The following is a 24,041-nucleotide window of genomic DNA, read 5'->3' as shown; positions in this document are numbered from 1 at the left end:
TATTCTAACAAGGTCATCTCCACTCTCTCTCTTGCAGGCCTGCAAGCGGTCCACCTCCGCAGCTTATTATTGGATCTGGCGCACCTTTGAGGCGTGGGGTGTTTCAAAGGTGATCACACCCACGCGGGCTACAGTCTCGACAGTGCTGGACTTTTTACAGGAGGGCTTAGAAAAAGTCCTGGCTTACAATTCCCTGCAGGTGCAAGTGGCAGCATTATCATGCTATCGAGGGAAAGTCGCTGGCTTGTCCCTGGCTGCTCATCCGGACATTACCCGATTTCTCAGAGGGGTGCTTCGGCTTCCTCCTCCTGTCCGGTTGCCCTGTCCGGCCTGGAACTTGGGGCTGGTGTTGAAGGCTCTCCAGTGTTCGCCCTTCGAGCCGCTTAAGCGAGCTTCGGAGAAGGATGTGACTCTCAAGACAGTCTCTTTGGTGGCCATTACATCGGATAGACGCTTGTCTGAACTGCAGGCGCTGTCCTGTTGGGACCCTTTCATGCAATTCTCGGAGTCCGGAGTGACGCTATGTACAGTGCCTTCCTTCCTGCCTAAAGTGGTTTCAGTGTTTCAGCTGAACCAGCCTATTTTTCTTCCTTCCTTTCCTAGGGAAGAGTTCCAGGACTCCTTTGGGCAGTTAAATCTTTTGGATGTCTGCAGAGCGCTGTTGCAGTATCTTCAGATGTCAAAGGACTTCTGATCAACTTTTTGTCTTGTGAGGTCCTCGGCATGGAGGTCCAGCGTCTAAGGCCACTATAGCCCGTTGGCTCAAGGAAATCATTTTTTCTGCGTATCTGCTTTCAGGTCGGTCTCCGCCTGAAGCGTTTAAGGCGCATTCCACGAGAGCGATTTCCTCGTGGGCTGGAACAGGTGCACTCTCTCTTCAAGAGATATGTAGTGCGGTTACTTGGGCTTCTCAGCTCTCTTTTGCCCGGCATTACAGGCTGGATGTTGCAGCGAAGCAGGATGCTATTTTTGGAGCTCAAGTATTGTGGTTTGGCCTGTTCTCACCCTAAGTAAGGATTGCTTTTGTACATCCCATCAATTAATGGATTTACCGGCTGCTGATGACAAGGAAGGGAAAATTAGGTTCTTACCTTGGTAATTTTCTTTCCTTTAGTCACAGCAGATGAATCCATGATCCCTCCCTGTCTGACTTTGTTTTTTGTTCAGATCTTTCATGCAGATATAAATCGCATTGGGAGAAGTTGGAAAGCAGTTCTCAGAATTTCTACATCATATTCTACTACAGGAGGTTGAGATCGTCCCTCCTTTGTTGCGTTTGTTCGCTGTGAGGAAAGTTTGTGTTACTATACCTTTATGGTTCACTCTGCTTTGGAAATCTCAAATACTGAAGGCAGTTAGGGGCTAGCCGTCTAAGAGGCACTATGGTTTTTCAGTGTTCTCTATCTCCACCTGCTGGTAGGCGGATACAACCCATCAGTTAATGGATTCATCTGCTGTGACTAAAGGAAAGAAAATTACCAAGGTAAGAACCTAATTTTCCCTTTCTTTTTAATTTGTTTTTTAAAAGTATCTTTTTAATATACTCTGCTTTTTAGCTTGGTCTTTATCTTATTTTTTTTAATCTGTTGCTGATATTGTAACTTCCTTTCTGATTCCTTACTATTTTGTTTTAGAGCAGCAGTTCCCAAACTGTGCACTTTGCTGCAGTGAATTCACAAGGAAGCCATGGGATATTTTAAAGCACCTCTCTAGCTGTCCCCATGACCAAGCCATCGCTGCTCTCGTTTAACAGCTCAGACCTGAACTAGCATCCTCATTCTCCTCTGGCAGGCCGGGCCAACTGTACGCACATGCCCACAACTTCTGGGTTCGGGCGATAGGAGCAGAAACCCTAAACCCGTGATTTGGCGCATTACAGCTCTGTACCTTACCGGCCTCTTTTCCACCTTAGACATGCCCAAGCTTTCCCCAGATGTGTAGCACTTCCACTGTCTGTGGTCCTGAGTACTTCCAGGATTACGGGTGTCAAAACTCCACCTCTCCTTCACCTAGTGGCCTCAGTCGCTGCAGCTCCCAGGACAACCCCAACCTCAGCAGAGCACAGGGGCTCCAAAACTCCACACCCAGCAGCAGCCAACAACCACTGGCCATCCAAAAACTGGGTGAACCTTTACAGTTTCACTTACAGGAGCCTCCTCCAGCATGTTAGATATAATGGTGACCAGCAGCAGCTCATGTGTGAGCATGGAGTCTGTGCAAGCAAATGTTTTAAATAGAGTGGCCTAGTGCAGCTGTTCCCAAACTGTGTGCTGCAGCACCCTGGACATCCCTGCCAGCAAAGGAAGTATGTTGCAGCACGTGATGATGGTGGTGGTGGCAGGGAGGAGGGGGAAGAAAGCTGAAAGAAAATGTGTCCTGGGGGCACCAAAAAAAAATTGTTAGACACTAAGGGGCTCATTTTCAAAGCACTTAGACTAACAAAGTTCCATATGTTACTATGGAACTTTGTAAGTTTAAGTGCTTTGAAAATACGCCTCCAAGTGTGTTGTGAACCAAGAAAATTTGGGAACCTACGTTTTAGAGTATATTGTAAACCATTTAGAAAGTTTAATTGGCCGGTATAGCAAATTTTATTTTAAACTTGAAAATTGCCTTTCCAGCTAGGGTTGGCTCAGCCTTGGGCCACAGTGAGGTGTGGAGAGAAAAGGAGCCCTCGGCTGCAGGAGTTAAGATGCCCAAGTAGTCCAGGTTTTCTGGATTGCTCAAAGGCGTTTAGTGTCCCATTTCTGCCTCTTCAAAGAAGAAGATAGGGAGGTTAGGGATGAAGAGTGATTTGCCTCCTGGAAAGGAGAGCTTTTCCCATCGGAAGAGAATGAATCATTAGTCATTCGCATTTTCCGACAGGACGGGTTGATGTTCTTGATAGCCTAGATGGCCTCCTTGTGAACAGTGGCGGTTTACAAAAACATCAAAACTTAGAAAAAGAACTTAAATTCAAACAGTACAGCTCAGATTACACATACAAGGTCACACACTCAAAATTCTCTACAGGGAGCTGGAGAGCATTCCCAGAGTCCCAGGCTACAATTCAAACGCTATTCTAAAAAAATTGTTTTTCAACCTTACCTTAAATACCTTAATTGTTTTTCATAGATATCAGCTGGAACCAAAAAGAGGCTCACTCCCTAGTTGAGACCAGGCGAGCCCTTGAAGAGGAAGGAGCCACAAGTAGGCCCACATAGCAGACCCTACTCAGAGAATATAAGATAATCATAGAACTCAAGTACCCTTCGTGCAAACTCTTATATACCATAATGCACAACAAAGCGAGCAACCCATACTTTATTGACAAGGAGTGGCCTAGTGGTTAGGGTGGTGGACTCTGGTCCTGGGGAACTGAGTTAGATTCCCACTTCAGGCACAGGCAGCGCCTTGTGACTCTGGGCAAGTCACTTAACCCTCCATTGCCCCAGGTACAAATAAGTACCTGTATATGTAAGCCGCATTGAGCCTGCCATGAGTGGGAAAGCGCAGGGTACAAATGTAACAAAAAACAAAACAAACACCCAAACTGAGGGGGCTTGATCCAGAGGACTACTTTTCCTTGATATCCCCTGTATTCATCACAAAAAACTAACCCAATTAGGAAACTGGCCTGACTTGGTAGAAAATCATCACTGTATCTTGGTATCCATAGCAAAGACCTGGTATTGTCAGCATGTTTTGTATTGTAGTGAAATATGGGATGTTCTTTGCAGGTAGCTAAAGTGCAAACAATATAACCTCTACAGTGTGCCAGGCAGCACTGGCAAAGACTAGTTAGTGAGTGTACAAATTAAATGTATAACTCTTTTTTTTAAGGTTTGCCCAGTTTTTCCTGTGCCCTTTATTTGATGAAAGCTGTAAAGAAAGAGAGGTAAATGCTGTTGATTCTGAGCATGAGAAGAACCTGATGAATGATGCGTGGAGATTGTTTCAGCTAGAGAAAGCTACAGGAAACCCCAACCATCCATTCAGTAAATTTGGAACAGGTTAGTCAATATTTGAGCTAAATCTTTCTTTTGGTATTGTATGCGTGTTTTGGTATTCTGACTTGGATAATAGAAGTGGTTTTATGTTCAGTCCATTTCAGGACTGATTCAATAATTTTTTCCCCCATTGACACAGAATAGAATAAAACCTTAGTGAATCAGTTCATAATATTTAGTAAAACAAATCTCAGTTTTGACTCTCTTTGGCACTAACCAAAATAGTTACTCCCATTGTAGTATATTGGTGCACTTATTTTCTTAATTTTTCTTTAAAGTGAAGTACTACAGGGATGTCTTGTCCATTTAACCCTATTTCATGTTCACATGCTCAAAGTAAAGTGGTAGAATTCCACATTCAGGAAAATACGGTTTTTAAAATTGCAAAGGTAGGAAATTTGTGTGTGTTAACTGTGTGCGCAAAAAAAGTTTGAAAATTCTGCAAAATATTGCAGACTTTATGTGTAATTTTTCTTTCTGCAGAATCCTCCTATCCAATACCACATTAACCTTTTTTTTCCAGCTCCCCCCTCCCATCTCCCACCCTACATCTATATTTTTCCATACCCAAAATGAAGAGAAGCTGCAGAGCCGCACATTAGGCTGCTTTCTGCTCCCCTGCAGTCACGGGCCTGACTGTTCCTTTGATCCACGTGTCTTAAAGGAACTGCCACAGCAGAGGAGGAAGCAGTCTGACCTGCGACTTTGCAGCTTCTCCTCCTATGCGTTGGATCAGTGAGTGTGTAGGGAGTGTAGGTGTCACTTTCCGACTGCAAAGGCAGACTGCACAGAATTTTGCCCAGTTTGCGGAGGTGAGGAATTCTGTGCAAATTGTGCCTTGCGCAGTAGCACGGAATTCCCCAGGAGTAATATCGGAAACAGAAGCAATAGCACTTCAGCACTGTTTACCAAATATAGACAAGTACAGTTTATTTCACTATTAAGCTAATACTATGCCAATAAAATATTTTAGTAAAGTATGGCTTTGTAAGCTGTCTGATTTATTGTATTGAGAAACATGTTTATTAGTTATCTGACAATAGTATTTTATAATCTAGGTAACAAATTAACTTTGGAAACTAGACCAACAAAAGAAGGTATTGATGTAAGACAAGAGCTTCTTAAGTTCCATTCAACTTATTATTCTTCTAATTTGATGTCTGTCTGCGTCTTGGGACGAGGTAAGATTTCATGAATCTTGCAAAGTATTTTTATCTGTCAGTTGGGTTTTATAGTTCTGTTATCAGCTTCTTGACTGTTAAATTGCAGTGGGCAACTCCTGGTTCTGCTCAAATTAAGAAGAAATGCAAGATTTTTTTTTGTTTGTTTATTAAAATGTACATGTACTGCCTAACTTCAACAGATGACAATGGTTTACAGAATAAGATAAAATACACTATAAAAGAAATGAACATCATTTAAAATAGGACAGATCCAAGTCATTCAAAAGATATTCTGCAAACCATTCCACTGTAAAAAGAAATGAAACTTTACAGATAATCTTCAACTCCTCTCACTCCTGCACCCTATATGCCAAATACCTGGAGAAACATTGTCTTAAATTTTATCAAAGATCCTTCAGCTCAAATAGTCTCAGGGAGTCTACTGTATTCTATAAGTGGATCCTCATTAAAAAACAAAACACTTTCACAGGTAGGTTCATACCTGGGTTTAGCAAGAGGTGAAATGACCATATTATGATCTGTTGATCAGTCAAGGATTTCAACATCTTACTTGGATACATATGGGATAATCATGGAGACAAGATATAAAGGGACATTCTTATAGTACGCTTTATGTCCAGTATCCTATAATGGACAGGAAGTCAATGATAACTTTTATAAATAAGGGAGTAACACAATCGTATTTACCCAGAAGCTGTATCATGGCATTCTGTAGTATCTGCAGCCATTTTCAAATTTGATGAGGATGTACCAGCATATATCACTTTCCATAATCAATACATGATTTCAAAAGCATATGAATCAATGTATATAATGCTGTTTCATCAAGAACATATTTCTCTGAATGTAGTTGATGCAATTTGTAAGAATCTTTTTTTTTTTTTTTAATTTACATTAGATATTTGTTCCCCATACTGTAACTGATAGTCAATCAGAATATTTACAGAAATCTAGAAGTATCAGTGGTTTATCTAGTAAATAGGAACTAACGTAGGACAATCTATATGACCTGTGATCCAGCAGGCAGTCATTTTTGCAATAAATGGTGACTTTAAAGCCTTCTAAACACTTCTGCAAATTAGATCTAGAGATCCACTTGAAACTTTGCTAGCAGTAAAATATCATCTGCATAATAATAAACACTTATCCCAAAATCTTGGATAATAGTAATCAGAGAACTGAAGAATATATTAAACAGGGTAGGTGGTGAGTCTGATCCCTACAGAACACCACAGTCTAAGGAATATGATTTAGACATTGTAGCATGAGTCACAACTTCAAAAGTGTAATCGGACAGAAGTGAGAGAAACTTCCAAAACTGTACTACTTATTCCTCTCAATTATAAATACTGATAAAGCAAACTATGATCAACTAGGATAAAAGCTGATGCTAAGTCCAAGGATACTGCTAGCACTATCTGTACACTATCCAAAGTGCTATATATCTTGGTGAGCGTAGCTGCTAGAATGGTTTCCATATTATGCCGTGCCCAAAAATCTGACTTTTGTGGATGTAATACATTTATAGCGTCAATAAAGTTGCTTAATCACTACCTTCTCCATACTTTTACATACAAAACACAGATATGAGATGGGCCTGTAATTAGCTAGCAACAAAGGATCAGAAGAAAATGATTTCAAAATAGGTTGTAAGAACCAGTTCACTAGAAAGACTTTGATTAAATGTTAATAACAATAAATGTAAGAGCTTATGTACAGGCAGTTTGATTCCTGTAGAAGGAAGTGGATCAAGAAGACAATAGATCGAATTCATAGACAAAAGTTTTGAAAGTAAAGTCAGAGAGCATAAGTGAGAAGGAGGTGCCATTGAGCAGTGAACATAGTTTTTTGAGAGGCACTGTTTGCATCCTCATTAGGTCTGAATTCCTCTATTTGATTATTAATTTTTTTTAAGGTTCATGTTCAAAGATGATTTCAATGTGGTCACCCATTAAAATATCCAAATTTGGTGTTTCTTATAAAAGAGGAAATATATTCTGGTGTACAAGGAAAACTCGTACACATTTGGAATATTAAGTTACAGTATTAGCCAGTATTTTGGCTGGCCAGGTAGCTTTATGGTTCTGTAGTGCTTAAACAGTCTTCACATCCTTAGAGAGGGGAATTTCAGTCTTTGCAAAATAGTGACACAAATGGAATTCAGAGAGCATGCCAAAGAGTAATGATCTGTGGGCACATATTAAGGACTTTCACTGCCAACAATGGGTTACAGAATGAGAAACCTGGAGCATTATCAGATAAGGGAGCTCAGTTTTGTACCAGATGACCCATCTTCAGTCAGAACAGTATCGATGCAGGTTCTGACTGGCCTGAAAACAAAGGTGCACAGTAGTACAAGCCACACCCCTCAGAAAAGAATTTTAAGCACAGAGAACTATATCTCTTTTTAACACTAAATAGAAATAGATTTTTTTTTGTTTTGGAAGAGGAGTAGGATAGTAAGCAGTCACAAATGGGTGATGCCTGATGTAGGAAACATTCCCCTAGTTGTGCAGCTCTGAAAACTTATTGCAGCTGGGATGTTGCAAAGGGCCACTTCAGTTCTCAATTTTCCACATAGTGTGTGAGATGGGTCCCCTCTTTCCCTGTTATGGTTGCTCTCTAAAGACTATTTTCTCAATTTCTTGCATTGGTCACCTCTGTTTTACTTTCCTCTTAGGTTTCCTAGGGTTTTCGGCAATCCGTGTGTATGCAAAATAATTTTTCATTGACTCTGCATTTGTAAAGAATACACATTGAGAGACAATATTATCAGTGCTAACAATATTGTGTCTCAGCGTGTATTCTTCACACGTGCAGACTCATTGAAAAATTCTTTTGCCTACACACAAATTTGATACCTACTTGGCTAGATCTTGTGACTCCTGAGGAAGGCTTTAATAACTGAAACAGACCTTTATCGAGACTTGATCTACAGACTTTTTTGTTACATTTATTTTTATGATATACTGTATGAGTCTGGATCTACCAACTTGCTGTTTTTATTGTTGATGATTTTATTTTGCATTAAATTTTTAAGTTGGTATTGGATCGGTCTTCTCCTTTATTTCTTACAATGACTTTCATAAAACCCAAGACAGGACCAAGGGACTGTAATTCTCATAGCTCTATTGGGCAAGAGAGATCTGGTTCTTTTTCAGGAGCTGTCGGGGAGCTAATGAGGTTAGGGAATTTCCCAGTGTATTCATACAGGCATAGGGGACTATGTTGCATCCCGTTGTCGGGCCTTTCGTTGGGTTTTATTTACTGTGTTTTGGATTAAGCTCATTCTTTTTAAGTAGTAGTTCAAAGTGAGTTACATTCAGCTACAGTAGGTATTTTGCTAGCCCTCACAACATATTGTGAAGATATCCATAGGTTTGCTGAATCTGCCTGAGAGTGTCTCAGGTCCTACTGGTTTCTAGGAGATTCTCCGCTAGAAGTGGAGGAGGATTGCTGTTTAGTGTGATGGAAAAGTCCTAAGATCAGTGTTCTTCACTGCAAGACCTGGAGCCAGTGGCAGCCTCCAGTGATCCCAGGTGTAGCTCCTTGACTCTTTTCTCTTCTACCTTGACCACAAGCTTGCTGCTTAGCACTCTTCAGAAGAACTGCTCTGTTTTCCTTTAGGACTGTGTGGCTGTCAAGTCAGTTTGAGTTATGTAGCGTATAATTCCCATGATATTTTCGCAACACTATGTGAACAGTGAATAAGTTCAGACACCACATGATTCAAGCTCAGTGAGAGCTACATGATGCTGGAAGAAAGCAGAAAGCTGTCTTATAGGCAGTGCCTGTGGCAAAACTCTAGGAAAGGTGGGGCCATTAAACCTGGAGGGATTGGGGAAAGGATGATTGTATTCTGGATGGTATTCAGTGTGATAATTACACATTTGTAGGAATTGGAGAAGCTTAGCAAGGCAGCCATTTTATATGATGGTTTGATGTCTCCCCTCCCTTTTTGGGGGACTCTCGCATGCACGGTGGGATGCTGATAGAATTTTCTTGAAACATCTGCACACTAGCCAGCATCCACACCCAGTTGTAATCTCACATGTGGGAGCCCGGTGCAGAGACTGGCTAGTGTATAGATGTTTCAAGAAAATTCTGGCAGCATCCCACCATGCATGCGTGGGTCCCCCAGTCTTCAATTTTCCACATAGCAAGGAGGACATGCCTTTACAATCACTTCTCAGCGCTTTTATCTCTACTTTTGCAGTGCCTTCACATGCGGGCATTTTTTCCTCACTTTTCTTCATTTTTTTCCTTTAATTTCAATTTTTATTTTCCCTCGATGTTTTCGGCCCTTCAAGATTTCTTTTTCGCAGCGCCATAGGCCTGCTTAGGTCTGAGCACTGATCTCGATTTGGACTCTGCTTTTTTTTGTAGTCCAAAATTGAGTGAGTGACTTAATGTGGCTGTGTTTCTTTTCTTAATGTCCAAGAAGACCCCCCCATTGGCTTCAATAGTTGAGGCACAGAAGGCTCGTCAGGTCCAGCAGGAGAGACTTTCTGGATCCTTGAAGGCCGATACATCAGCACCAGAAGCATTGACATCGATGGCTGCCCAAACATCAGCTACCACTGGGAGTGCACCAGCTCTGAGGAGATCTCCACCTTCCTTGACAGTGGGCTGTCTTAGCTGGCCCAGGGACCTATCAGTATCGGACCCGACACTAAGGACGGGTACTGGTTCAACGTCATCCTCGGCACTGAAAGACACTGATGCTCAGTGTTGGGAGAAGCCCGAGAAGCACAGGCATTTGCTCTCTTTGACACATGCTGCCAGGAATGGCCGGGGCTTTGTCATCGCCGGTACCCAAGAAGCGCTGGCACCGGGAGGGATCGCTCCTCCTCCTTATTGGAGGTGCTGGTGCGCTAGTCTCTGGGTAGCCAGGTTCCCACTTCTGGTTTGGCACCAGCTCTGTCACAGGTTGTCCATATCCCAGCTCCCCAACCTTCACCAATGCCTACCTTCGATGAGTGGTACTGAGCTGTGCTCAGGGAGTTGCTGATGCAAATGCTACAGTTGCATACTACTTAGGCATCAAATGAGCTTGCAGTATAGCTCAGCCCCATCTTCCTGAGGCGCCTAACTTTGTGTGTTGCGGTCTTCAGTGGCTGTCTATGTCAACCCATGCAGTACTATTCTTGACATTGGAGGAGGAAGCTTCCCTGTAGTCTGAGGGTAGGACTGTATCCTGGCGCCCTTTGGGACATGGGTGTGGTACCACTGAGTCAGAGCAGGCACACTCATTCTGTTCAATCTGAGTTTTGTGGGACCACTCATGGGACTTAAGAGGACCCTCATTACTTCTCAGAGTAGGAGTCTCCATAAGAGAGATGTAAATCTCCACCTGAGGGCCTCTGTTTCACAGGTTTTGTGAAGGAGCTGTCTTCAGCCATCCCATTTAAGTTGGAGGTGGAGGAGGAACCCAGGGCAGCGATAATGTCTATTCTGGATTATGAGTCTCCTCCTAAGTAGGTCACGGTTCCATTATATCCTGTCCTTAAAGATGCATTACTGAAGAAATGGAAATCTCCTCTCTCAGTGCAGGTTGCACACAAGAAGGTGAATATGCAATACCATTTCAAGAGGGCTTAGCTGCCTTACCGCTCTTTGGTAGCCGAGTCAGTCCTCGAGCTAGAAGTTCCAGGACTCGTGCCTCGGCTCCCCAAGGTAGAGAGGCTTGGACACTAGACTTGATTGGGAGGAACCTTTATCAGGCCCAATGTTTATTGCCTGCATCCAGTCCTACCAGCTCTACATGAGCATCTACTTCAAGTCTTTGCAGTACAGTGCTCTTAGTCTCGCAGACTCTCTCCCTCAGGAGCAGGCTGCTGAGCTCTGCCAGTTGGCCGGTAAGCAGCTGGAGTGCGGAAAGTATCTGGCCAGGGGCATTTATGATAGTTTTGATGTTGCATCCAAATTGTCCTCCATTGATGTGGGGATGCTCAGACTCTCATGGCTGCGGGTCTCCGACCTAGAACCAGCAGCTCAGGAGAGATTAGCAGACGCACCTTGCCAAAAAGACAATCCTTTTGGGGACAAGGTAGAGGAGATCGCTGACCTCATAAAGAAGCATATTGATACCATCTAGTCTGTTTCGTGTCAGCCTCCAGCTACATCCTCCTCAACCAGGGGATTTTCAAGTAGGGCCTAAGTGATGGACCTACTACTCTCAAAGGTGTAGGTTTCTGCCACTTTTTTATTTTGCCCAGCAGCCTCAGTCCCAGCACTCTTGTCCTTGTCAGTCCCACCCTCTGAAGCCCTAGTCGTTTCCCCAGTCAAAGCAGGGGATGGGCTTTTGACTGGCTGCAGGAGAGCATAGCCACAGTTCAAGTAACTATCCCGGACAACACAGTTTTTTCCATCAAAGGTGGCCCCTTGTAATCTCCGACTGCAGGGTTCTTCAAATAGTCTGTTTCGGTCACCACTTCATTGGCATCAGACACCACAAAAATGCCCACTAAGAGCATTATACATTAGCTGTTGGCACAAGCAGGTACTTGTAGAGGAAATTTCTGCCCTTGTACAGTCCAATGACATCAAACCCATGCCACCAGAAGGGTAGAGATTCTATTCTAGATACTTCCTTGTGCCCAAGAACACTGAGGAATTTGGTCCCATCCTATACCTAAGGGCCCTGTACAAATTCCTGGTCCAAGAAAGTTCAGGATGCTTTCCCTGGGCACCCTTCCTGTGATTCAGAAAAATGATTGGCTATGCTGTCTAGACTTGAAGGATGCCTTTACCCACATATTGATACTTCCCAGTTACAGGAAGTATCTGATTTTGAATAAGGAAACACCAATACCAGTATCGTGTTCTGCTTTTTGGCCTCTTGCCAGCTTCCAGGGTATTCACCAAATGTCTAGTAGTAGTTATAGGGTTGCTACAACTGGGAGTTTACATGTTTCCCTTCCTGGACAATTGGCTGGTCAGGAGCACATTGCAGGAGGGGGCGCAAGAGTCGATGCAGAGGACTATCTGGGTGCTGGAGCTACTAGGGTTCATCATAAACTGCCCCAAGTTCCACCTTCTCCCAGTACAGCAATTAGATTACATAGGAGCTCTACTCCATACAGTGCAATCCCGGGCTTTTCTGCGCAAAGTGAGAGTCGATGCCTTGTTAGCAATCGCCTCGCAAGGTTGAAGCAGCAGATGTTGAGATTGTTAGGCCACATGGCTTCCACGGTGCATGTCACTTCTATGGCTTGTTTCTATTTGAGAGAGGCCCAGTGGACTCTAGTTTCCCAGTGGTCTTAGGCAGCTGGGAACCAATGAATGTCATGCAGAGTTGAGTCACTCCTCTGATGGACAATTCGGTCAAATTTGATTGTGGGATTACCATTCCAAATTCCGCCTTCTCAGAAGGTGTTGACATTGGATACATCCAGCCTGGGATGGGGAGCTCATGTCGATGGGCTTATACACCCAAGGAACTTGATGTGATCAGGAAACAGATCTCCATATCAATTTTCTCGAACTGAAGACCATTTGGAACTTTTTAAAGGCTTTCAGAGGGTGGCTACAGAACCAAATTATTCTAATCCAAATGGACAATGTACTATGTGAACATGCAGGGGGGTATGGGCTCCTACCCCTTGTGTCTGAAATTGATGTGGCAGTCCTTCGTGGGATGGTCCTGCAAGCCATGTACCTTGTGGGAAAGAATAATAGCCTGGCAGATTGAGTAGGGTAATGCAACCTCACAAGTGTTTTCGTAGTATGGGCATAGCCTGCAAGATCTTCCGAGAGTGGGGCACCCCCTCGGTGGATCTTTTTGCCACTCTTCTCAAAAACAAAGTCCCCCAGTTCTGTTCCAAGCTTAGTTCACATGGTAGACTAGTGCCAGAAGCCTTTCTCCTACATTGGGGGACAGGTTTTCTGAATGCATATCTTCCAATAACTCTCATAGAGAAGACTTTTTTCTGAAACTCAAGCAAGATCAGAGAACTGTGATCCTAATCGCCTCTTACTGGCTGTGGCAGATCTGGTTTCCTCTTCTTCTTCTGGAGTTATGCCCCAAAGAACCATGGAGATTGGAGTGTCCACAGACTCTCATCATGCAGAATGAGGGATAACTTCTGCACCCCAGTCTGCAGTCCCTGGCCCTCATGGCCTGGATGTTGAGAGCGTAGAGTTTGCATACTTTCTTCTGCTTGAGGATGTCTCCAGAATCTTGCTTGCTTCCAGTAAAGACTCCACTAAGAGGTTTACCATCTGGTATGAGGGCAAGGCCCTAGATCCTCTTACTTGTCCTACACAAGAACTGCTTAAATACCTCCTGCATCTCTCTGAGTCTTGACTTGAAAACCAACTCTGTAAGGATTCATCTCTGTGCAATTAGTGCTTACCATCTCCATGTAGGAGGTAAATCCATTTCTGTACAACCTCTAGTTTGATTTTTATGAGAGTTTTTCGCTGTTACAAAAATGTCCCTCTTGTCAAACCTTCCACTGTGTCATGGGATCTCAGCGTTGTCCTCATCCAGCTGATAGCTTCTTCTGAGCTTCTTGACTCCTGTCATCTGAAGTATCTGACCTGGAAAGTTGTGTTTTTGGTGGCAGAAGTCACTTCAGCTCGCAGAGTCATTGAGCTTCAGGCCCTAGAAGCTGGTCCACCTTACACTAAGTTTCATCATAATAGAGTAGTTCTTCGCATGCACCCTAAGTTCCTTACTAAGGTGATGTCAGAGTTCCATCATAACCAGTAAATTGTTCTACTAACGTTTTTTCCATCCTGGCAAAAAACATACTGCATTCCTTAGACTGCAAGCCAGCCTTAGCCTTCTATCTGGAGTGGACTAAAACCCATAGACAGTCCACCTAGCTTTTTGTTTCTTTTGACCCATCAGGATGGGGGTAGCTATCAGCAGACACACAATTTCCAGTTGACTAGCAGGCTGTGCTGATTCTTGAGGGTCCATGTTAAGGCTTATAATGTCAGAGCCATGGCTATGTCAGTAGACCACTTGAGGTCAGCCTCTGTAGAGATTTGGAAGCCCACGATGTGGTCTTCAGTCCACATATTCACATCTCACTACTGCCTTGAGCAGGATACCTGACATGACAGTTGGTTTGGTCAGAGAGTTCTGCAGAATCTGTTTTGGTGTCTAGAATCCAGCTACACCCTCCTAGGCCTAAATTTATGTTCCAGGCTCACTAGTATGTACTAGTAAAACAGGCCCGTTTCTGACACAAATGAAATGGGCGCTAGCAAGATTTTCCTCGGAGTGTGTATGTTTGAGAGAGAGAGAGAGAAAGTGTGTGTGTGAGAGATGGAGTGCGTGTGTGAGTGAGAGAGAGACAGAGTGTGTGTGTGTATTGTGTCAGAGAGAGAGAGAGAGAGTGTGTGAGAGAGTGTATGTGAGAGACGGAGAGTGAGTGTGTGTGTGTGTGTGTGTGGGGCTCCGAGTTCCATGACCCCCTCCTCCCCTCCCTCTCCTCTCCTCCCTCCCTCCCTCTTTCTCCTCTCCTCCCTCCCTCTTTCTCCTCTCCTTCCTCCCTCTCTCCTCTCCTCCTCGTTCCATGCCCCCCCCTTTCCTCAGAGTGTGTATGTTTGAGAGAGAGAGAGAGAGAGAGTGTGTGTGTGGGTGAGAGATGGAGTGTGTATGTGAGAGAGAATGAGAGAGAGAAACAGAGTGTGTGTGTTTGTGTCAGAGAGAGAGAGAGAGAGTGTGTGTGTGTGTGTGTGAGTCTGTGTGAGAGAGAGTGTATGTGAGAGACAGAGTGAGTGTGTGTGAGAAAGTGAAGCCTTGAAGCATTCGTGCGATCTGTAAGGCTTCATCTCCTCAATTGACGACACGTAGTTCTGGAACGTTGCAGGAATGCTACAAGGTTTGAAGGCTTCACTTTCTCGGCTTCAGAATGTTGGAGGTGTGTTTTATTATATAGGATTTGTGTTCTCTATTCACATTTTTATTTGCAGGTAAACTAATGCTTTGTCTCATGTAGTATAATTCATTTGAATTTAGCAGCCAGCACTTAACACACCTCACCAGTCACATTTGGTGGTGTTGGGGGGGGGGGTGGGGGGGGACAGAGATCTCTTCTGAGGTCTATTGCAGCTCCATTAGGGCATTATTTACTACTAGTAAAAAAAAGGCCTGTTTCTGACTCAAATGAAATGGGCGCTAGCAAGGTTTTCCCCCCATCCCCTTCCAGTTCCATGACCCACCCCTACCCTTCCAGTGGATTTCTAGGAATCCCCCCCCCCCCCCTGTGTCATTTCAGGACCCCCCTCCCCACCTCTCTGGCCCTACCCCTCGTAAGAGCCGTCTGTTGCTTAAAAGTTTTTACCTCCTGCACGCAGGGATGCCGCTTCACTCAGCCTCTTCTTTCGCTTGTGTTTCAGCTGTTCCTGTGGTCCCGCCCTCAAGGGCAGGACCGCAGAAACAGCTGAAACAGAAGCGAAAGAAGAGGCTGTGTGAAGCGGCGTCCCTGCGTGCAGGAGGTAAAAACTTTTAAGCAGACTGTTGTTACGAAGGGGAGGGCCAGAGAGGGGAGGAGTGGGGGAGGGGGGTCCTGAAACGACATAGTGGGGGAATGGGGGTCCTGGAACGACAGAAGGGAGGAGGAGCGTGTTTGCGGCACCATTATGTTGGACTCACGCGGTCGACATTTTCTTTCAGCAGCACTAACTTCTCACCTCCAACATTCTGTGTTGCCTGGGACCATGGCTCCCTCGGAGTTGGTCTGCTACGACCACGTCATAATGCGTCCAGTGACGTGTGTGACTGATCTACGGAGCCTTCCGCACCACCTCCGAGGGAGGCACGGTCCCAGGCAGTACAGAACGTTGGCGGTCAGAATTATTATATAGGATATAGTTTCAGGTTAATTGACTTTGAGACCTCAAAATTTTGAGTCCCTATTTTCCTAGCATTCTTATTTTTGGTGAGCCTTGTGGCTAGCGATTTCCACAGTTGAGAATACAACTGGATCTGCTTGTTCTCTGAGAAAGCAAAGTTACTCACCTGTAGCAGGAGTTCTCTGAGGACTGCAAGCTAGGTATTCTCACATAACCCTCCCAACTTTCCTAGGAATTTGTACTTCTTTAGCTACATTACCTGACTGAAGGACCTGCATTCGCGCTTCAGGCAGGAAAGCACATGTGCATGAGCAGTGGGAAGCCGTTAGGATTTTCTTGAAACATCTATACGCTAGCCAGCGTCCACAGTGTGCTCTGTCGGATGACATCATCCACATGCGAGAATACGTGGCCTGCTGTCCTTGGAGAACACCTGCTACAGGTGAGTAACTTCGCTTTTTGAGTAGTTGTAGTTTTATGAAATTAATTTGTCTTTATTTATTTTGATCCTTTTTTCACTACATTGGGTATTTATCCCCCACTACAATGTAAAATTCTGAGTTGTGATCAGTAAAACTTAAGAATCAGTAAACTAAACAAACATCAAAACATACAACAAATCACAAAAAAGCATACCAAGATAAAATGTTAGTAATGTAACATAAAAATCATTTAATTCTAAGGAGAAAAAAAGTATATAATGCAAAGGAGATTGGTATCTCAAAACAAGGATTTCAGAAAACTGTTAAGCAGTTAGTTATTTCTAAGCATCATCGTCATCCTTAACTAATCTACCTATATGATTTTTCTCCGAGGACAAGCAGGCTGCTTGTTCTCACGACTGGGTGACGTCCGCGGCAGCCCCCACCAACCGGAAAGAAGCTTCGCGGGACGGTCGGCACGCAGGGCACGCCCACCGCGCATGCGCGGCCGTCTTCCCGCCCGTGCGCGACCGCTCCCGCCAGTTCCTTTTTTTCCGCGCCTGGAGAGAGTCGTGTTTTGCGCTCTCTCTGTTCAGCCGCCGGATCGTTCGATCGCGTATACGCTGATCGTGCTTTTTTCTAACTTTGTTTATCGGTTTTAGTTACCGCCCGGTTTCCTTTTAAAAAAAAAAAAAAGAAACCCTGCGCGTGTGGGACACGCGCTCCCTTTTTTCCCTCGCTTCCAGCGGGGATGCCACATTGCGGCCTAGTGGCCGCTCGGTCGTTTGTTTTCGTGGTGTGATTTTAGCCACCATTGACGACTTTGACTTCGCCGACGCGATTTTTCCGTCGATGTCCTCGAAGGTCCCGAGTGGATTTAAAAAGTGTGGTCGCTGCGGCCGGCCGATCTCGCAGACCGACACCCACGCTTGGTGCCTCCAGTGCCTCGGGCCGGAGCACAATCTCAAGTCGTGTTCTTTGTGTCTCGGTCTCCGGAAACGGACTCAGGTTGCGAGGCAAGTTCTGCGGGACCGTCTTTTTGGAACTTGCGCCGGCCCCTCGACGTCGACCTCGAAGGCATCGGTATCGACGCCCGGCCCTTCGGTACCGGTATCGATGCCCGAGACATCGGCACCGATGGCAGCGACCCCAGGAGAACAGGTCCCGTTGGCCCGCCGGTCTTCCGGTGAGAGTGGGGGTGAGAGGCCGCGTGGGCAGTCGGCCCCGGTCACGCCCTCAGCTCGTGGGCCGCGGGACCGAACCCTGTCTGACCCGGTACCTCGAGACCGAGGGGGATCGACCTCCTCCTCCTCCATGCCCTCCGGCGCCGGTGACGTGCATCGGAAGAAAGACAAGAAGCGTCGTCACCGGTCGCCTTCGGTGCATCCCGATGTCGGAGAGGAGACGACGCCGAAGCGTCATCGTCGTGAGGAGAGGTCTCCGTCGGTTGTGGAGGTACCGACGCGTCGGGGTTCCGGCACCTCGGTGCCGTCTCCTGGCCCCCAGCAGCTTCCGGCACCGACACCCTTACCGGCCCCACCGCCTTTCCCGGCAGCGGGCCTGGACGAGTGCCTCAGAGCCATCCTTCCGGGGATCCTGGAAGGGCTGATGCGCCAGGCTGTGCCGGCGCCGGGGGTGCTTGCGCCCTCGGCGCCGATGACTGTGGCGCCGGCGAGCTCTAGCCCGGCGCCGGGGCTGTCGACACCGCCGCCGCTTGCGGTGCCGGTCTCGACCGCCACGCAGGTGGAGTCGACGTCGATGGAGGGAGCTCCGTCCCCGCCGGCGCGGGAGTCCACCGCTCGACGACACCGAGACCTCGGTGCCTCGACGTCGAGCCGGGCCCGGTACAGGACTCAGCTACATGAGCTAATGTCCGATACCGAGGATGAGGACTCGTGGGGGGAAGAGGAGGACCCTAGATATTTCTCCTCAGAGGAGTCTACGGGCCTTCCCTCGGACCCCACGCCTTCACCGGAGAGGAAGCTCTCACCTCCTGAGAGTCTCTCCTTTGCCTCCTTTGTGCGGGATATGTCTATCAGCATTCCCTTCCCCGTGGTCTCTGTGGAAGAGCCGAGGGCCGAGATGCTCGAGGTCCTCGACTATCCATCACCACCTAGAGAGTCCTCCAAGGTGCCGCTGCACAATGTCCTGAAGGAGACGCTGCTCCGGAACTGGGTGCGACCATTAACTAACCCCACCATTCCCAAGAAAGCAGAGTCCCAGTACAGGATTCACTCTGACCCAGAGCTCATGCGGCCCCAATTGCCCCATGACTCAGCGGTCGTGGATTCTGCTCTCAAGAGGGCACGGAGTTCGAGGGATACCGCCTCGGCGCCCCCGGGGCGGGAGTCTCGCACTCTGGACTCGTTTGGGAGGAAGGCCTACCAATCCTCCATGCTCGTGACCCGCATCCAGTCATACCTGCTCTATATGAGCATCCACATGCGGACCAATGTGCAACAGCTGGCGGACCTGGTCGAGAAGCTCCCGCCGGAGCAGTCCAGGCCTTATCAGGAGGTGGTCAGGCAGCTGAAGGCGTGCAGAAAGTTCCTGTCCAGGGGTATTTTTGACACCTGTGACGTGGCATCTCGTGCTGCGGCCCAAGGTATAGTGATGCGCAGGCTCTCATGGCTGCGTGCCTCTGACCTGGACAACCGCACCCAGCAGAGACTGGCTGACGTCCCTTGCCGGGGGGATAACATTTTCGGTGAGAAGGTCGAGCAGATGGTGGACCAACTGCATCAGCGGGAAACCGCTCTCGACAAGCTCTCCCACCGGGCGCCTTCAGCATCCACCTCCACAGGTGGACGTTTTTCCCGGGCCCGGCAGGCTGCACCCTATTCTTTTGCGAAGCGTAGGTACAACCAGCCGGCCCGAAGGCCTCGTCAGGCACAGGGACAGCCCCAGCGCGCTCGTTCTCGTCAACAGCGTGCGCCTAAGCAGCCCCCTGCGCCTCCACAGCAAAAGCCGGGGACGGGCTTTTGACTGGATCCACGGGAACATAGCCGCCCTACAAGTGTCCGTACCGGACGATCTGCCGGTCGGAGGGAGGTTAAAATTCTTTCACCAAAGGTGGCCTCTCATAACCTCCGACCAGTGGGTTCTCCAAATAGTGCGGTGCGGATACGCCCTGAATTTGGCCTCCCTGCCTCCAAATTGTCCCCCGGGAGCTCAGTCTTTCAGCTCCCATCACAAGCAGGTACTTGCAGAGGAACTCTCCGCCCTTCTCAGCGCCAATGCGGTCGAGCCCGTACCACCCGGGCAGGAAGGGCAGGGATTCTATTCCAGGTACTTCCTTGTGGAAAAGAAAACAGGGGGGATGCGTCCCATCCTAGACCTGAGAGGCCTGAACAAATTCCTGGTCAAAGAAAAGTTCAGGATGCTTTCCTTGGGCACCCTTCTGCCAATGATTCAGAAAAACGATTGGCTATGTTCCCTGGATTTAAAGGACGCATATACTCACATACCGATACTGCCAGCTCACAGACAGTATCTCAGATTCCGCCTGGGCGCACGGCACTTTCAGTATTGTGTGCTGCCCTTTGGGCTCGCCTCTGCCCCACGAGTGTTTACCAAGTGCCTCGTGGTGGTAGCGGCCTACCTACGCAAGCTGGGAGTGCACGTGTTCCCATATCTCGACGATTGGCTGGTCAAGAACACCTCGGAGGCAGGAGCCCTCCGGTCCATGCAGTGCACTATTCAACTTCTGGAGCTGCTGGGGTTTGTGATAAATTACCCAAAGTCCCATCTCCAGCCAACTCAGTCTCTGGAATTCATAGGAGCGCTGCTGAATTCCCAGACGGCTCAGGCCTACCTTCCCGAAGCGAGGGCCACCAACCTCTTGGCCCTGGCTTCGCAGACCAGAGCGTCTCAGCAGATCACAGCTCGGCAGATGTTGAGACTTCTGGGTCATATGGCCTCCACAGTTCATGTGACTCCCATGGCTCGTCTTCACATGAGATCTGCTCAATGGACCCTAGCTTCCCAGTGGTTCCAAGCCACCGGGAATCTAGAAGATGTCATCCGCCTCTCCACCAGTTGCCGCACTTCACTGCTCTGGTGGACCATCCGGACCAATTTGACCCTGGGACGTCCATTCCAAATTCCGCAGCCCGTGAAAGTGCTGACGACGGATGCATCTCGCCTGGGGTGGGGAGCCCATGTCGATGGGCTTCACACCCAGGGTCTGTGGTCCCTCCAGGAAAAGGATCTGCAGATCAACCTCCTGGAGCTCCGAGCGATCTGGAACGCACTGAAGGCTTTCAGAGATCGGCTGTCCTGCCAAATTATCCAAATTCGGACAGACAATCAGGTTGCAATGTATTACGTCAACAAGCAGGGGGGCACCGGATCTCGCCCCCTGTGCCAGGAGGCCGTCGGGATGTGGCGTTGGGCGTGTCGGTTCGGCATGCTCCTCCAAGCCACGTACCTGGCAGGCGTAAACAACAGTCTGGCCGACAGACTGAGCAGAGTCATGCAACCCCACGAGTGGTCGCTCCATGCCAGAGTGGTACGCAAGATCTTCCGAGCGTGGGGCACCCCCTCGGTGGACCTTTTCGCCTCTCAGACCAACCACAAGCTGCCTCTGTTCTGTTCCAGACTTCAGGCACACGGCAGGCTAGCGTCGGATGCCTTTCTCCTTCATTGGGGGACCGGCCTCATGTATGCTTATCCTCCCATACCTTTGGTGGGGAAGACCTTACTGAAGCTCAAGCAAGACCGCGGCACCATGATTCTGATAGCGCCCTTTTGGCCCCGTCAGATCTGGTTCCCTCTTCTTCTGGAGTTGTCCTCAGAAGAACCGTGGAGATTGGAGTGTTTTCCGACTCTCATTTCGCAGAACAACGGAGCGTTACTGCACCCCAACCTTCAGTCTCTGGCTCTCACGGCCTGGATGTTGAGGGCGTAGACTTCACTGCGTTGGGTCTGTCTGAGGGTGTCTCCCGGGTCTTACTTGCCTCTAGGAAGGATTCCACTAAAAAGAGTTACTTTTTCAAGTGGAGGAGGTTTGTCGTGTGGTGTGAGAGCAAGGCCCTAGAACCTCGTTCTTGCCCTGCACAGAACCTGCTTGAATACCTTCTGCACTTATCAGAGTCTGGCCTCAAGACCAACTCAGTAAGGAATCACCTTAGTGCGATTAGTGCTTACCATTATCGTGTGGAAGGTAAAGCCATCTCTGGAGAGCCTTTAGTCGTTCGATTCATGAGAGGCTTGCTTTTGTCAAAGCCCCCTATCAAGCCTCCTACTGTGTCATGGGATCTCAACGTCCTCACCCAGCTGATGAAACCTCCTTTTGAGCCACTGAATACCTGCCATCTGAAGTACTTGACCTGGAAGGTCATTTTCTTGGTGGCAGTTACTTCAGCTCGTAGGGTCAGTGAGCTTCAAGCCCTAGTAGCTCATGCTCCATATACCAAATTTCATCACAACAGAGTAGTGCTCCGCACCCACCCAAAGTTCCTGCCGAAGGTGGTGTCGGAGTTCCATCTTAACCAGTCAATTGTCTTGCCAACATTCTTCCCCAGGCCGCATACCCGCCCTGCTGAACGTCAGTTGCACACATTGGACTGCAAGAGAGCATTGGCCTTCTACTTGGAGCGGACACAGCCCCACAGACAGTCCGCCCAATTGTTTGTTTCTTTCGACCCTAACAGGCTAGGGGTCGCTGTCGGGAAACGCACCATCTCCAATTGGCTAGCAGATTGCATTTCCTTCACTTACGCCCAGGCTGGGCTGGCTCTTGAGGGTCATGTCACGGCTCATAGTGTTAGAGCCATGGCAGCGTCAGTGGCCCACCTGAAGTCAGCCACTATTGAAGAAATTTGCAAAGCTGCGACGTGGTCATCTGTCCACACATTCACATCTCATTACTGCCTCCAGCAGGATACCCGACGCGACAGTCGGTTCGGGCAGTCGGTGCTGCAGAATCTGTTTGGGGTGTAAATCCAACTCCACCCTCCAGGACCCGAATTTATTCTGGTCAGGCTGCACTCTCAGTTAGTTGTTCTTCGTAGGTCAATTTCTGTTGTTTCCTCGCCGTTGCGAGGTTCCATTGACCTGGGTTCTTGTTTTGAGTGAGCCTGAGAGCTAGGGATACCCCAGTCGTGAGAACAAGCAGCCTGCTTGTCCTCGGAGAAAGGGTATGATACATACCTGTAGCAGGTGTTCTCCGAGGACAGCAGGCTGATTGTTCTCACCTACCCTCCCTCCTCCCCTTTGGAGTTGTGTGTTTCATCTTTTGCTAGTCATTCAACTGGCGGGGGCGGTCGCGCACGGGGGGGAAGACGGCCGCGCATGCGCGGTGGGCGTGCCCTGCGTGCCGACCGTCCCGCGAAGCTTCTTTCCGGTTGGTGGGGGCTGCCGCGGACGTCACCCAGTCGTGAGAACAATCAGCCTGCTGTCCTCGGAGAACACCTGCTACAGGTATGTATCATACCCTGTATCTCCAACGTTCTCTGGCTGGCTGGGTTTGTAACATTCTGATCTCAGTAAGCCTCCAGCGTTCTCTTCCCTCTCACTGTCCCGCCCTTGCGTAAAGACGTAATGACAGAGAGCGGAACAGTGAGACGGAAAGGAACGCTGGAGGCGAGCTGACGTCAGGATGTTCTGAACGAAAGCAACTTAAGGGCAAGTAGGCAACGGAACGCTGCGCTGGAGGGGAGGATAGAATCGCAGGACATCGAGGGGAGGGCAGGGCAGAGGAGAATCGATGGACATGGATGGGAGGAGAGGAGAGAATCGCGGGACACGGATGGGAGGGCAGGGCAGAGGAGAATCGCTGGGGAGGGCAGAATTGCGGGACATGGATGGGAGGGCAGGGTACAGGACAATCACTGGACATGGAGGAGAGGGCAGGGCAGAAGAGAATTGATGGACATGGATGGGAGGAGAGGCGAGAATCGCGGGACACAGATGGGAGGGCAGGGAAGAGGAGAATTGCTGCACATGGAGGGGAGGCCAAGGGGAAGTCAATCGCTGCACATGGAGGGGAGGGGAGGGCAGGGGAGAGAGGAAAAATCGCTTAGACGAGAGCCTTCCTAGGGCCCGTTTCATTTTGGACGAAACAGGCTTAGTTCCACTAGTTTTCTATGTTATGCATGGTGAATAAACGTATGTAACTTTGGAAAAAGTTGGTTGCAAATGCTCATTTCATTCACTGAAAAGATTGACCTTTGTTTCTATATGTCTAAGTGATAAATTACAGTAGCCTCAGTATTGTATTCAAAATGGTAAATACCACATTTAGTTATAAGAAGAAGAAAAGGAGCAGTCTATTAGTCTACCAGCTGAGGTTTTTTTCTCTAGTCTTCTACTGTCCTGGTTAGATTAACTTGCAAGTTTCTTTCCACACTACTCTCAGATCTCATGCCACTACCCTTAGCCTCTGATCTAACCATTTCCAAAATCTGCCACAGTGCTGGCCACCACCACCACCTCCAGTTGCAAGCCTGATCTTCCTGTTGATTTTATTTAAATTGTCTTCCTACATATTTACCTTACAAGACTCATACTTCAGCCAGTGCCCAGGTTGCCTTCTACACAGTCACAAAAATTGGTTTATAGCTGTCCAAATTATCCTTCATTCTAGTCATTTTTATTGATTTTCAGCAGAGTTGCTTCATACAGATTCTTAG

At 47.7% G+C, this 24,041-nt stretch overlaps 1 protein-coding gene across 3 annotated transcripts in view; it reads left to right on the top strand.

The window, feature by feature from the left end:
• IDE (insulin degrading enzyme) overlaps positions 1 to 24,041 on the top strand; it is a 441,269-nt gene that overhangs the window by 66,106 nt on the left and 351,122 nt on the right. For all 3 annotated transcript variants that reach the window (XM_030203006.1, XM_030203005.1, XM_030203004.1), the window contains exons 4-5: positions 3,823 to 3,992; positions 5,048 to 5,170. In XM_030203006.1, coding sequence (XP_030058866.1) covers positions 3,823 to 3,992; positions 5,048 to 5,170 — 293 coding nt within the window. The remainder of the gene's footprint in view (positions 1 to 3,822; positions 3,993 to 5,047; positions 5,171 to 24,041) is intronic.

Source organism: Microcaecilia unicolor, chromosome 5, assembly GCF_901765095.1.
Source record: "Microcaecilia unicolor chromosome 5, aMicUni1.1, whole genome shotgun sequence".
Lineage (NCBI taxonomy): Eukaryota > Metazoa > Chordata > Amphibia > Gymnophiona > Siphonopidae > Microcaecilia > Microcaecilia unicolor.
This window is presented reverse-complemented; position numbering and strand designations above follow the sequence as displayed.